The 13,838-nt window shown below is 39.0% G+C and overlaps 1 protein-coding gene across 3 annotated transcripts; it reads right to left on the bottom strand.

Annotated features, from left to right (window-relative positions):
- Positions 1-1,542: 1,542 nt before the first annotated feature.
- LOC311051107 (P2X purinoceptor 5-like) lies at positions 1,543-12,288 on the bottom strand. 3 transcript variants are annotated; one of them, XM_084065505.1, is made up of 12 exons: positions 12,041-12,288; positions 11,040-11,190; positions 10,793-10,864; positions 7,635-7,710; positions 7,157-7,256; positions 6,683-6,763; positions 6,297-6,438; positions 3,832-3,965; positions 3,260-3,353; positions 3,059-3,124; positions 2,795-2,888; positions 1,544-2,447 (listed from the first exon to the last, which is right to left on the bottom strand). In XM_084065505.1, the coding sequence occupies exons 1-12, from the start codon at positions 12,166-12,168 to the stop codon at positions 2,386-2,388; spliced, it is 1,200 nt and encodes a 399-aa protein (XP_083921631.1). In that variant the 5' UTR covers positions 12,169-12,288; the 3' UTR covers positions 1,544-2,385. The 3 variants fall into 3 exon arrangements, with proteins under 3 accessions (XP_083921632.1, XP_083921631.1, XP_083921630.1); XM_084065504.1 differs by having other exon boundaries at positions 1,545-2,447; positions 2,806-2,888; XM_084065506.1 differs by lacking the exons at positions 3,260-3,353; positions 3,832-3,965 and having other exon boundaries at positions 1,543-2,447; positions 2,806-2,888.
- Between the last annotated feature and the right edge of the window lie 1,550 nt (positions 12,289-13,838).

Raw genomic sequence — 13,838 nt, 5'->3', positions numbered from 1 at the left:
GACCTCTCTGAACAGTGAACTACTGTAGTGTCATTTTGTCAACCAATAAGACATCATAACAAAATGCATCTTGACCTACAGTATAGCCTACCACTTTTATTGTTTGACAACCAACAACTAGCCAATTTTAAGTAACACAACCGTCCCTATGGGATCTAAACTCCATCCATGTGTGGTCAAAGTGGCAAATAAAATCTCTTAATACAGCATTTTGACATTCCCAGCTGACACTCATTTAGATAGACATGGCATGAGTTTAAAACATGGACTAGACAGTTAGAGTTAAGACTCATTTATATGGTCTACAAAGAACTCAGCTCTACAATTATATTTATACCGTAGGCTACTCTTTAAATAAAAATCCTCATTTTATTTGACCTTTAAGAGAAGACTGCGCTAGCCCAGGGCCAGATTAACAACCCCGGGGGGCCCCTGGGTCCCGAGTCCCCCCCCTCCCTCTGACGTTTTTTATGTTTATTGAATCATTGATAGTGGTGCTAATCATGGGTGTGGTCACCTCAACCATTCTCCTCTGCAGTTCTGGCAGTCCTAGATTGGAGGGTGCCAAGTAGCCTACTGTAGAGGAGGAGGAGTGGGTGGTCTGTCTGTATTCAAGAGCAATAATTGAATGGTCTTTTGAATATAGTGATGGGTGAGAAATGTAACTTATATTATGTTGTACAAACTCAATTGGAATGTTTAGATCAGTCATAGGCTGTGGGAATGTGTAGCTGGGTTAATGACTGTTGATACATTGTCAGAGTTACAGTTAGACTTGGATTTGGAAGTATTATAAGTATTTTTTTTTTTGATTTTTGTTATTCTCTATTCACTATTTATATGCTGCACTGTAAAAGTTGGTGAAAGAGTTTTGGGTAAAATAAAGAACCCCAAATTTGCATCTCTGGACATGGCCAATCGGTCACTTTTACACATCCCAAGCAATTATATGATTGCTAACAACAATGCAAATATAATAATGCAACACAGTAAAGGGGCTTACAACTAGAGCTACAGTCGTATGTATCCACGGGCTGGCGTTCATTAGAAATTGAGTTTTAATCATTTGACTGACCTTCATGAAATTGCAACTCCATCCTGTACTGGAGAGTGATTTTTGTGTCAGTGCAATGTCACTGGTGTTCACTTTATTCCATCGGTGGGTGGAAGTGACTCAAAACTTCATGTCCTATGTCTGCCTATGTCTGTGTCTGGTTTGGTTTGAATAATGTCACAAGGTACAAGACTTGATCAACTTGCCCTTTGACCCTATCCAAATCATGATCAGATGTGGCTTGATAGAGTTAATCTTGTTGATTATAATTTTTCTAGTGTCATAAACTGCTTTAAATGTCAATTTAATATAATGGTGTCATATTGGCCTAACCCAGTCATGTTAAATACTGTATGCTTCTATTCTCCTATTCTCCTGTCTCTCTATACAAGGTCAAGCAGCTGGCTACAGGCTTTCTGTGGCTATCTGTCGGCTCCTCAAGTTATGTCAATATTGAATGTTTTTAGAACACTACATCTCGGTGTTCTTCTCCGATACGATAACCCTTCTTTCAGTGCCACGGAGTGACCACTGACCACCAGTGACCGGTCAGAGCCGAGGTCAACGTGTTGTTTGAGACATTTGGGCTCTGTTTGTCCAAAGATAAACTGTCACACCATCTTCATCATCGTCATCTTCATCTGACTTCATCAACTCATCATCACTCTCCACCAATGGCAGGATTACACCTCCGATGGTTGGATGCTCGATGTGTATTCCATGATGTCATATGTTTATGTTAACGGGTGCTGTTAAAACCCAGTGCTTTCTCTGTTCTCATGCTGAGAGACGACGACCGATGATGCGTGAAATACCTGTGATACTGTAACCTTCCCATGGTCTCTCATGTCTGACTAAAGTATAATATAATCGTTATGCCCAATGGCTGCCTGTCTCCGGCTGAATTTTCTTGTCGCCTTTGTGAAAGTTACCAGTACTATATAGGGGTGATAAGGAAAGACAGCTCCATCAACACTTTTATCCTTAAAGAGGTAATTTAATGGTTGAAAATACAATGTTTAGAAATCAAGTTCTTCTGCATTGTATACTTGTGGAGATGGATACATGAAAATGTTATAATAACATATTTGAATCCTGAAATTCTGTGACATTTCACCAGGTTGTCTGGGTCTGTAGCTTCAAAATAAAAAATAAAGAGAACTGTTGTTGAATACAACATCTGACATAAGCAAGACTGCAGCTTCACTTCATTATGGCTGGGAGGGTGTCGGTCACAGGCCTCAGTTGGCAACATAGCATGGTGCAACTTATTCGGCTGTTGTTACCAGCGATCTGTGGCCCTGGTGATTAAATCTCTGGTGATAGGTCTGTCAGCTGCTGCTGTTCCAATCCTTTCTCTTCTGTACCATTGTGTTGAGATGCACCCTTATTTCTGTGGAAAGAAGGCAAGAGTGACAGAACTTTAGGAGATTTGAAAATCGCCCCCACTTTTGTCATTATGGTTGTGTGCGACACGACAAGTAATATGAAATATATACTTGCCAAAGTCTGACTTCCTCAAATGTTTTTAAGAAACTTGGTAATATTAATAACATTTGTAATTTGTTACGGTGTGGCTGTTGCAGGCCTAAAATTAACTCATAAATTCATAAATATGATTGACATATTTTTATGTTGATTAGCTTAGTATATATCACAGGAATCCTTGAAATCTACTTTCAGTTAGTTTGTCATGCTGTTGAGCTGATATCACATTATAACACCAGACACAAGACATACTTTTGACATACTTTGTTGTCTCAAATTTTCTTTCCCGATAAAAAGTGCTTTTCTTCATCAGATGGAGAAGGACCATGTCACAGATGAATGCTCCCTGTTGAAATAAGAAAATAAATTACAAATTGAGGCATGTAATTTCATATGGAGCAAAAAGTATGTTGTTTAGAATATTCACCATGGCATAGATTGCATAACATTATACCCAAAAACTATGGATTTGTCCTTTTAAATATTCAAAATGAGTTTAAAAATGAGTTCACTTACAGCACCCATCAACGCCAGTCCTGAGCCTATATTGATGCATGTTGGGATTATATTGAATTTGCCAGCCTAAGAAATGAATGACAAGTAAGATGGTTTAAAAAAAGACGCACACAAAGTGTCACATGCACACACAAAAAGCGTGGGTTGCCATCGTCCAAAATTATCTCCACATCCAATAAACTAAAGTTGTAATTTCCATACCTTTCCATGTACCATGATGTCAAAGCGCACGCCATAAACTTTGAATAAGGTTCGGTAGCTGTCCCCTGCAGCATTTTTGTAATAGCGAGCGTGTCTGTTAAAATAACAGCATATTATATTTATGTCCATATACAATTTATACAATATACCATAAACTATGTATCAACCACACACATACACGCACGCACGCACGCATGCACGCACACACACACAGGTCCCCGGCATTCAAGTAGAGGGACTTTAAAGGTGAGGTAAGTGATATTTTCTGGTTTAAAAAAACATGTTCCCATTGTAATCATTGCTAGAATCAGACTGATTAAAGAGCTGGAGAGACTCCTGCTACTGAACAAACAAACACAAGTATACAGGAGTCTCAATGTCTGCTAATCCTGATTGGATGAAATTGATATCCTGACCTGAAAATGTATTTTCTGTTTATTAAAGAACTGCAGAGACAGGGAGAGCTATTTAACACTTACTTTAACAAGAAGATATCGCTTACACAGCCTTTACAATTGATTCTGGAAGACACAGGGAGCCAGTGTAGTCTGACTGACTCAAGTGCAAATCACCTGAAGTTAAAACCTGATGACGTTATGGAGTTGTTGGAGGAGTCCAGACGAGTGAAGTGATAACGTGGATGACAATGAGAATATCCCTTGTCAAGGTCACAATTCCACTCTATTAGAATGCCAATTGACCCACCCTTGAAAAACAGAGAGCAGTTTACAAGCAATCAGTCATTAAAAATGTAAAGAAATGCATACTGTATATTCAAAGCCATGGTGCTATGAACTTATATACAATTGATAGCATCCTAACTCAAATCATCCATATAATCTCAAGCTAAATCTTCTTCCATGACGTTTTTGGAGTTGTTTTTTCATCAACAATCTATACATGAATGCACCTTTTGATAGGACAAGTCTCAAAATTCCAGTCCTACTGATACAGTATGAGGTCAATTGACTCTGCATAACTCTAGTCCCACGTAGTACCAGCAGGTTTTAATCGGAAATACACTTTGCATGACACCCTCACATCCACGTGTTTCCAGTTAAAATCAAATGGAGCTATGGGAAAATGAACCGGAACAGGAAACCGACATGCCACCTTCTGGAAACCTGGGACTACAGAGCCTATAGACCCTGTAAACCAGTTTCTGCTAGCCATGTATTCAGAGATTACACCAGGGACATCAGATGAATGCAGATGACTACCCGATAGAGTAGAAGTAAGGCCTCCATGACAGAAAGTGAGAATCACTAAGCTAAACTGGTCTACAGTGTATTCGGTCTATGAAGAGAATTGAGCGACTTCATTCGTGTCAGCATCACGTGACTGCAGGCGCCATTTGTTTAGACACACAGCAGGTGTAAATATTTCTGTTGCTCATTAACATGTATCACACGGACACAGCGAAAACAAACTGCAGGAACAGATAGATCAATAAACAGAAAATATATCAATGGAATGGATCAGGCGAAGCTCTAGTGCAACTTAAGATTCCGTAAAGAGCACATAAAGAATGATAATGAACTTGTCTTGTATGAATAGTTGTGCATTTGGAAATGTATAATTGTCTCTCCATGTCTGGCATAAATTGTAAATTGTACTTTTGAAGCAGCATTTTTCAATTGACTCAAAGGCTGACTATTCTCGTTGTGCATTTATTCATTATCTGAATGTCTGATGCATTCCATCCATTCAAGCTGAAATTGCATCGTTCTGGTGTCAGGAATGTACATGTTGGTGAACTAGTTTGCCTGCTTTTTGCCCTGGTCTTATATTAATCACTGTTTTTAATATTTGCTGCACACAGAAAATGTTTCTGCAATAGTCTTTATTTTTTTTATAAATTGTTCATATATTTGCCTTTACTTGAATGTGACACTACCACTTTATTTTTAAAAGTTGTAACAGAACTGCATTGGAATATAAATTTACTTGAACGTCAAACCGCAACTTTCTTTGTACTTACTGTAAACTGCTCTTGAACTGTACAATTTACAATTACAATTTACAAAGTTACATAAATAAAGAGCATAATAATTGAAGAAGTTTTCCTTCATATGCTGTGGTAATGCATGGTATGCAGTATAAGAATAACACTGTTTCAGGAATCAAGAAGGTTTCACTTTCACTCCATTAGCGAGCCTTTTGTTATTCCGGTCATAAGAATGTTATGGCAGTTGATAAAGCAGCAAGCTTGTACCGTTGTTGGACAAGGATAAGATAGATTAGAAAGTTGGATAAAATAAACACCACCGTGACGTCTACAGTGTGTCCTACCAACTGTGGTTACTCGCAGTGGTGGAAAAAGTTTTACTTAAGTAAAAGTATCAATACTGCAATGTAGAAGTACTCTGTTACAAGTAAAAGTCTGGAGTTCAAAATCTACTTGAGTAAAAGTACAAAAGTATTGGTATCAAAATGTACTTAAAGTACCAAAAGTAAAAGTACAAAAATGTTTGAAAATAGCCTCACACACAATAGCCTCACAAAAGCTCACAACGCGTTGCGATGTGAGCAGATCTACAAGCGTTGCTCTGTGCTTGTAGATCTGCTATTTTCAAATAGCCTAGGTAATGCAATAGGGCTAAAGTGGTTATGTATGTTTCATAATGTAATAATTTATATCTTCAAAGTAACTAGTAACTAAAGTTTTCAAATAATTGTAGTGGAGTAAAAGTACAATATTTGCCTCAGAGTAGAAGTAAAAGTATAGACAATTGGAAATACTCCAGTAAATAAAACTACCTCAAAATTGTACTTAAGTACAGTACTTGAGTAAATGTACTTAGTTACTTTACACCACTGGACACTACCCCTGATGCTGACCTGGACATCATGTCCCCAATCGCTGCTTTCCAGTATTATTCTGAATAGATTCTCTGTAGCAAGTTAGATGACATGACATGCTGCATCAGAAGGCACAGGAAGAACCATTAGAGGTTGAACTTCACAAGATACTTAACAAATATAATACTTACTGAGACAAATAAAACTAAAAACGATACAAATCTGTATAACTAACCTTAGTGGCCATGTCCTTGAAGTTGTGTCCAGCTCGGCTAGTAATGTCTCCCAGGCGAAAGATGGGGCAGTAGGGATGTAAGTCCTCATCATATTTACATCTCTTCAGATAAGATTTATTAGTTGTCTCTGCGACATTGGACCTGAGATTTGAAGAACAAAATTAGCATTTATATATACACACATACACACGCACGCACGCACGCACGCACGCACGCATACACACACACACACACACACACACACACACACACACACACACACACACACACACACACACACACACACACACACACTCACTGTACATACGTAGTGGTTGGTAACACATACATTGCATAATACTTAATAAATACAATTTTTAAAGGAATGCAGCCTTTGTTTGCTTACTTTGAAAAGGCAAATTTGGGGAAATGAATGAAGTTTTTGGTGTAGATGGTGAAGTTTTCTGCCTTTGTCAACAGAGGTCCTCTGTAAAATAGTAGGGTTTGTTATTCCATTACACAGGCTGTGAATGTGTGTGGATTACTTATGTCTTATTTGTATTCTTAATAGCAAATGAAGGACACAAACAATTTGACGGTTTGCACTCAAAAAGGTGTCTGAAACTCAAACATAAAAATAATGTTTATGAGGGGTAGACACGAATACTGTCTCAGCCTGTGGCCACCAGAGTACTCATATCCGTAGCAAACCAAGCAAACCTCTGTACACTTCCTGTGTGTCATGATGTGATTAGCAAGAAACCAACCCACAAACGTGTGATATGATATGAAAAAGAGACAAGTCTCAGATAAAGGTATTATAAGGTAAACCTTTGCAATATAAACGTATGTGTTTCCGTGTACTAGAGCTGTTCCTTACTGTGTTTTGTTACTGTGTCTCTCAACAGGACACCAGCCATATATTTGACAGGTACCAGTGGAGTTTTTGTCCGCTTTCAAACACTGACCAGTCATAACTCCTTCAGAGAGCATCATAAAAATGTATTAGTCCATGGGAGACCGTAGATTTAAATGGAGAGTCTGTCGGATATCAATGCACAAAGTATAGAGGTGGACAAAGACAAATTGGTTAAAATACAGTAGAACAATTGCTTTGCAGCTTCCAACTGTTCCCCTTTATCCTCTGTCAGTATTTCTGGTTTAACGTTTTAGTATTGTTTATAGCAGTTAACAGTGAACCAATTAGTCTTTCAACAATACCAAGCCAAGCTATCCAGTCTGTCAACACAAAAACACAATCTCATTTGAATCATTCAAATAGATAATTTGAATACAGTGCATGCAAAAGGGAGAGAGAGAGAAAAAAATGCGAACATCACTGGAGCAGTACACCCCACCATGTCCAGCCATGACAGTCTCTCCCTCCTCACAGTCCTCGTTGCCTTGACAGCGGCCATCCAACACCCTGACACTCTGCAGACAAACATAACACAATATAGCTGCAGTTCAGTAAACTGACACGTATAAGCAGAGCTTCATTGGGTGCTGTGGGCTCTGTAGGTGGCAGGCACACATGACCAACAATCTAGACAACCCCTTTGAATGTAGTTTGTTTGTAAAACTACTGCTATTTGAATAAATATGTGTGCAGATTGAACACCCCTTCAGCAGATGAAAACTTAACTACAAAGCGGGCCTACCTGTGTTTGACAATGAGAAAGTCATTGTCACAGGTAACTTTTCAATATTGATCTGGACAAAGTTCGGCCTAATCGGCCTACTAATGAATTTACAAAGATGACATATTCAAAAGAGACAATTTGAATTTGTGGTTAGAAATATGCCAAATTGGGGCCAAACACTACATTGTTGTTGTGCTGCTTTAAATGTGTTTCCTGTTGGATAAAAGCCTAGCTAGGTTTTATGAATTGTTGTTAACTAGCTTGCAACCATTATGCAACCAAATGCAAGCTCCACCCTATAACCACAATGACCTCGTTTAGCAGCCCAGCTTTTAAGACATGCAAACAGACCCATGCCTCATCAATTGTGAGTTGTTGGATACTAGACCCTAAAGTAAAGCCATGTAGGTGTACTAAAGTCAATGTTGAATGGATATTCTAAGCAGTTGCTCTGAAAAATCACATCTTTCATAATAGTTTGGGACTTCCCATAGGCGGCGGGTGTGCTTGACAATTGGGAAGGCTGGGGGTTGGCGCCAAAAATTGCGGTTTCTGGGTGGATTTTGTTAGTTTCTTTTTGGTTTTTGGTTACTTTATTTCGGTTATACTGTAGGGTTAGGGTTAGGGTTAGGGTTAGGGTTAGGTTATTTAATTCTTATTTTTGCCTGATTTTACTGATTTATTATCAAAAGAATAACTAAATAATGCTGCGCACGTATATTATATATAATTTGCACAATTCCCAGAATTTCCCAGCATAACATTTGGGAAGGCTTAGCCTACCCTAGCCTTCATTACCCGCCACCTATGGGACTTCCTGTGGGTACTGAACACTTTTTCTGTTCCATTGCTTGCTGCTATGAAATAAAACATGAACAAATTGTTAGTGTAATCTAAGTCTAATGACACCAATGGCATGCATATTGGAGTGATAGAACCGTTTGATGGAGCAGTGGAGAGAGACAAGAAAGACTGTTTACAGGGCGATGACACATTGTTACCAGAACACTGGTTGAGCTTGAAAAGCATTGCTGTATAGACCCAGCTAATGTATTTAATGGGAAATGATGATAACAGCTCAAACTACCACCTAAGAATGGCCAACACAGTGACAGTAGGCAGGTAAATGTATACAAGGGCAGTATTTTATGGCTGTGGCTGGTAGTGCAGCACTTTTACAGGCTTTTGACAGACAGACAGACAGACAGACAGACAGACAGACAGACAGACTGTCAAGACTTTTAGGTCACTACGTTTTGGTGAAAAAGTATTGGTGAAAGTATTGTAAAAGTATTAATGGGTCTAAATAATGTGACTTTTAAAAATACATTTCATATATTTACATTATATATATATTTCATATGTTTACATTTCATGTGTTTACATTTCATTGATATGGTTCATTCATTTTCTGTCTTTAAAATAATTGTAACAGTAATGTTATGGTTAAGTGAGTCTGGTAATTCTTGAGCATGCGCATGCGCAGATGCTACTAGTAGTCTTTACAATGGTGGAGACGTGCATTCCTTCCTTATCTACACTGCGTCAGGATCACACAACCAGTTGGTACGTTGTTGACAGTATTAGCTGCTAGCGTGGCCTGCTACTTGTATTCTGTTAACTGCTGGTTCATAATGCAACCTGATAATAATGTCAAAAGCATGTCTGTGAACGTTTACATCCATTACTGTGTTGGCGTTAAATTGGGATTAATGATTATTAGCCAAACCAACTTAATATGAGCCGTTAGCGTGTTGCTAAGCTACGGACGTTTAGCGTTAGCATGCGGCTAATGCTAATGTCGTCACCGTGACTGAACCAATAATGTAAACGTCTCATCAACAAACTTTATGAACCTTACTGTGGTTAATGTTATCAGTGCTACCCAAATAGTCCATTGAAAAGTATTATTTTGGTGTATTGTAACTTGGACACTAACTTAATGGTAGAGGGGGACGCGTTGTACGGTTCAGAATGCCTCATGGGCAATGTAGTCATTTTCTGCTATTTCGGTTCTACTGTGCTAGACTGTACTACATTACTGCTGTTTATTTGTGAATCATATATTCTATGAATATATGGTAATGCTGTTTATTTTTCTATATTTCCAGGTTTATGACCTGTGGTCTGTACTGTGGACATCTATGTTAAAATAAAACTACAAAAAGACAAAACACGAGTTGTGACAAAGACGTGTGATTCCTGTCAGCCTATTCGGAGGGCTAAGATTTTGAAGATCCGAACACAGACAGACAGACAGACAGACAGACACACACACACACACACACACAGGTTTGACGTGGCATGGAACGAGCGCCACACACACACACACACACACACACACACACACACACACACACACACACACACACGTTTGCACTTGCACACGCACACACTCACGCTCACACTCATACACTCACACTCACACTCTCACACATGCATTTATGCACATGTACACAGAAACATACACACACTGGTGTGTCCAGTGAGCCCTGGACACAATTTTGTCAGCTGGGAGTAGTACCATTATGATAGACAGAAACGAACCACATAACACATACACAAATCGCAAAGACAGACTTAACCACTTTCAACTTGGCATCCCTATTTTGGGCATGTCATCATCATAGGATTTATTTTTCTAAATCAGTGAAAAGTGTTGCATCGTGACACGTTGTGAGCTTGTAGATCAGCTATTTTTGCTACTTTTGTGCAACACTGTCATACAATGAAGTATAAAAAACAACAACATAAACATTATGGATATAAAATGCGATAGATGGCTGTGCATTTATATAAATGTGCAGTTGTGAGAAGACAGTACAAGTGTTTTGCAACTCAAGTACAGTACAATAGTAATAAAATGCCCTTACCTCAGCACAGTGACCCTGCTTTTGATTTGGGGTCTCTATGAAATTGGTGTCAATGAACAGAACAGATTCACCCTGTAGAAAAAACACAATGTTATAATCATGGTATAACAGGATTAATCTTTGAATTGAGAGCATTTTATTGTCCCATTAGCCTTTAAGATGATACATATAGACTATGTCCTGTTATGTAATAGTTTTACACAACAATTTGTATTATTATTATTATTATTATTATCATCATTATTACCTGTGGTGGGATGGCATAGTCCTCTGGACCCCACACCAGCAGGCCAGACCCGGTGGTGTTTGTGACCGAAACTCCCTTCAGTTTGGTTATAATAGAGCTCTGGACGGCCTCGTCTACGTCCTGGTAACCTTTATTGATCACAAAAACCCACCTGCATGTAGAAGAAGGGAAACTTTAAAACAGTGTTTCTTAACCAGGATCTTCTGACAAGGACTGTGTGACCGGCTTGAATATATAGACCCAAAACAAAATATGTTGATTTATTACTCAAAAGCTAAATTAAATCTAATAATGTCAACAGAACAGTGTACGTGTGGTTTTAATGTGTTTAAATGTGCAAGTCATCTCTTAAGATATAATGTCTACCCTCTCTTAAGAGAAGAATATGCCTACATGAGGCCTAATAGTCTCTTAAGTCGAGGCTGCAGTGCAAGAGTATGAAGACACAGGCTATGACATAATTTAACATTGCTGAAATGCAGTGGTGTAAACAAAGTAACTAAGTACATTTCCTTAGTATTTCAAAATGTCAATACTTTTACTTCTACTCCACTACATCTCAGAGGCAAATATTGTACTTTTACTCCGAGAACTTTAGTTACTAGTTACTTTGTAGATTTTGATTATTATTACAAAACATACAGTACCACTTCTGCCCCTATATACATTTTGGCCTAGTGAAAATAGCAGATCTGCAAGCTCACAATGTTTGCGATGCAAGGCATTGTGCAAAAGACTTTTATGCATTTTATACATTTGAAAACGTGTGAAACAGGACATTCTGCAAAATTAGTACTGTCTACTTTTGGTACTTTAAGTACATTTTGATAGCAACACATTTTGTACTTTTACTCAAGTAGCTTACATTTTGAATTCCGGACTTTTACTTGTAACAGAGCATTTATACATTGCAGTGTTGATACTTTTACGAGTAAAACAAGTGAGTACTTTTTCCACCAACAACAATAAAATAAAATTAAAAGATGATATTTATCTCTCACCCAATAATGTAACCGACAATGAACAATTGTAGGAATCTAAACAAGATTCCAACTTTCTTGTTTTTGGCGATAATATACTTTTCTGTCTTGTAGTCAAACAACGAGAGGAAGAGAGTTCTCCAGGCCATCTTGATGATAGAGTACTAGTAGTGATTTGAGATAATGATGCGGACATTAGGAGTTGGGACACCGATCACCCAGGCTGATCTGCCGCAGCCCGGCCGCTCCCATTCCTTCGCAAAAATAACCACCGGTCCTTCCACCAGCTTCACATAATGAGCCACACGGGTGTGTGTGACTCAGCTGAGCTACTCTGTGTTGGAACTTAAATGCGCTTGACAGAATATTGGCCGGCATCGTCTTGTTTGTCGCACACATGCACGCACGCACACACACACACACACACACACACACACACACCAGACAGACTCAAAACAATTTGACGGTTTGTTTGCACTCAAAAAGGTGTCTGACTCATATCCGTAGCAAACCAAGCAAACCTCAGTAGCCTACACTTCCTGTGTGTCATGATTCATAATGTGATTAGCAAGAAACCAACCCATGTGATATGACATGAAAAAAAGACAAGTTTCAGATACAGGTATCATAAGGTAAACCTTTGCAATATAAATGTGTTTCCGTGTACTAGAGCTGTTCCTTACTGTGTTTTGACATGTCTCTCAACAGGACACCAGCCATATATTTCACAGGTAGAGTTTGTATCCTTTTTCAAACACCGACCAGTCATAACTCCTTCAGAGAGCATCATAACAATGTATAAGTCCATTGGTTCTCAAAGTGGGGTCCGGGGACCCCCAGGGGTCCTTGAGGGAGTTCCAGGGGGTCCCCAGCTAAATGATAGATTAGGCAATGTCAATTTAACTCATTTGTACACTCTCAGAGTTAAATTGACATTGATTTTACAATATAAATTGCGGTCCAAGTGATAGAAATGCCATTAAATGGGGGTCTGTAGCCCTAATGCATGTCAAACTGGGCGTCCTTGAAATTAAAATGGTTGAGAATCACTGCTAGAGCCGTAAAAAATCTTGTCTTATGGGGGTCCCTGGCATATCTTTTTAAATGGGGGTCTGCGGGCTAATAAGCGTCAATTTGGGGGTCCTTGACATGAAGAACCACTGTATTAGTCCATGGGAGACCGTAGATTTAAATGGAGTCTGTCTGATATCAAGGCACAAAGTACAGAGGTGGACAAAGACAAATTGGTTAAAATATAACATCTGCGGATGATTTGAAAACAGCTTGGGAAAACGATCTAGGAATATCTATCACGGATGAACAATGGTCTACATCACAAAAACTAGTACATTCCTCTTCAGTATGCGCCACCCACATAGCAAAACCTATGCAGACTGGTCTGGCCCAAATGCCGTTTTCGTTCCGGCAGTCTGGCAGACCTCCGGCAGAATATCACTCCGGCAAGTGGTATGTGGACCGGATGTGAGCCAGGTCTGGCAATGATGGCACCGGTTACATGATGGCAAGCCGCATATGGGCCGAGTATAGATTGGGTTAATTTGGCCCACATTAGGCATTTTTGTATCTGGCCCACAGGTGTTTTGGGTTCATTTGGCCCACATTGGGCATTTTTGTATCTGGCCCACAGGTGTTTTGGGTTCATTTGGCCCACGTTAGGCATTTTACAATCTGGCCCACAGGTGTTTTAGGTTCATTTGGCCCACGTTAGGCATTTTTGTATTTGGCCCACATGTATTTTGTGTTCATTTGGCCCACATTGGGCATTTTTGTATCTGGTCCACAGGTGTTTTGGGTTCAT

This window comes from Gymnoscopelus microlampas (assembly GCF_963454915.1).
Source record: "Gymnoscopelus microlampas genome assembly, chromosome: 8".
NCBI classification, from domain to species: domain Eukaryota; kingdom Metazoa; phylum Chordata; class Actinopteri; order Myctophiformes; family Myctophidae; genus Gymnoscopelus; species Gymnoscopelus microlampas.
Note: the sequence above shows the minus strand (reverse complement) of the source record. Positions and strands in the feature narration are given on the sequence as shown.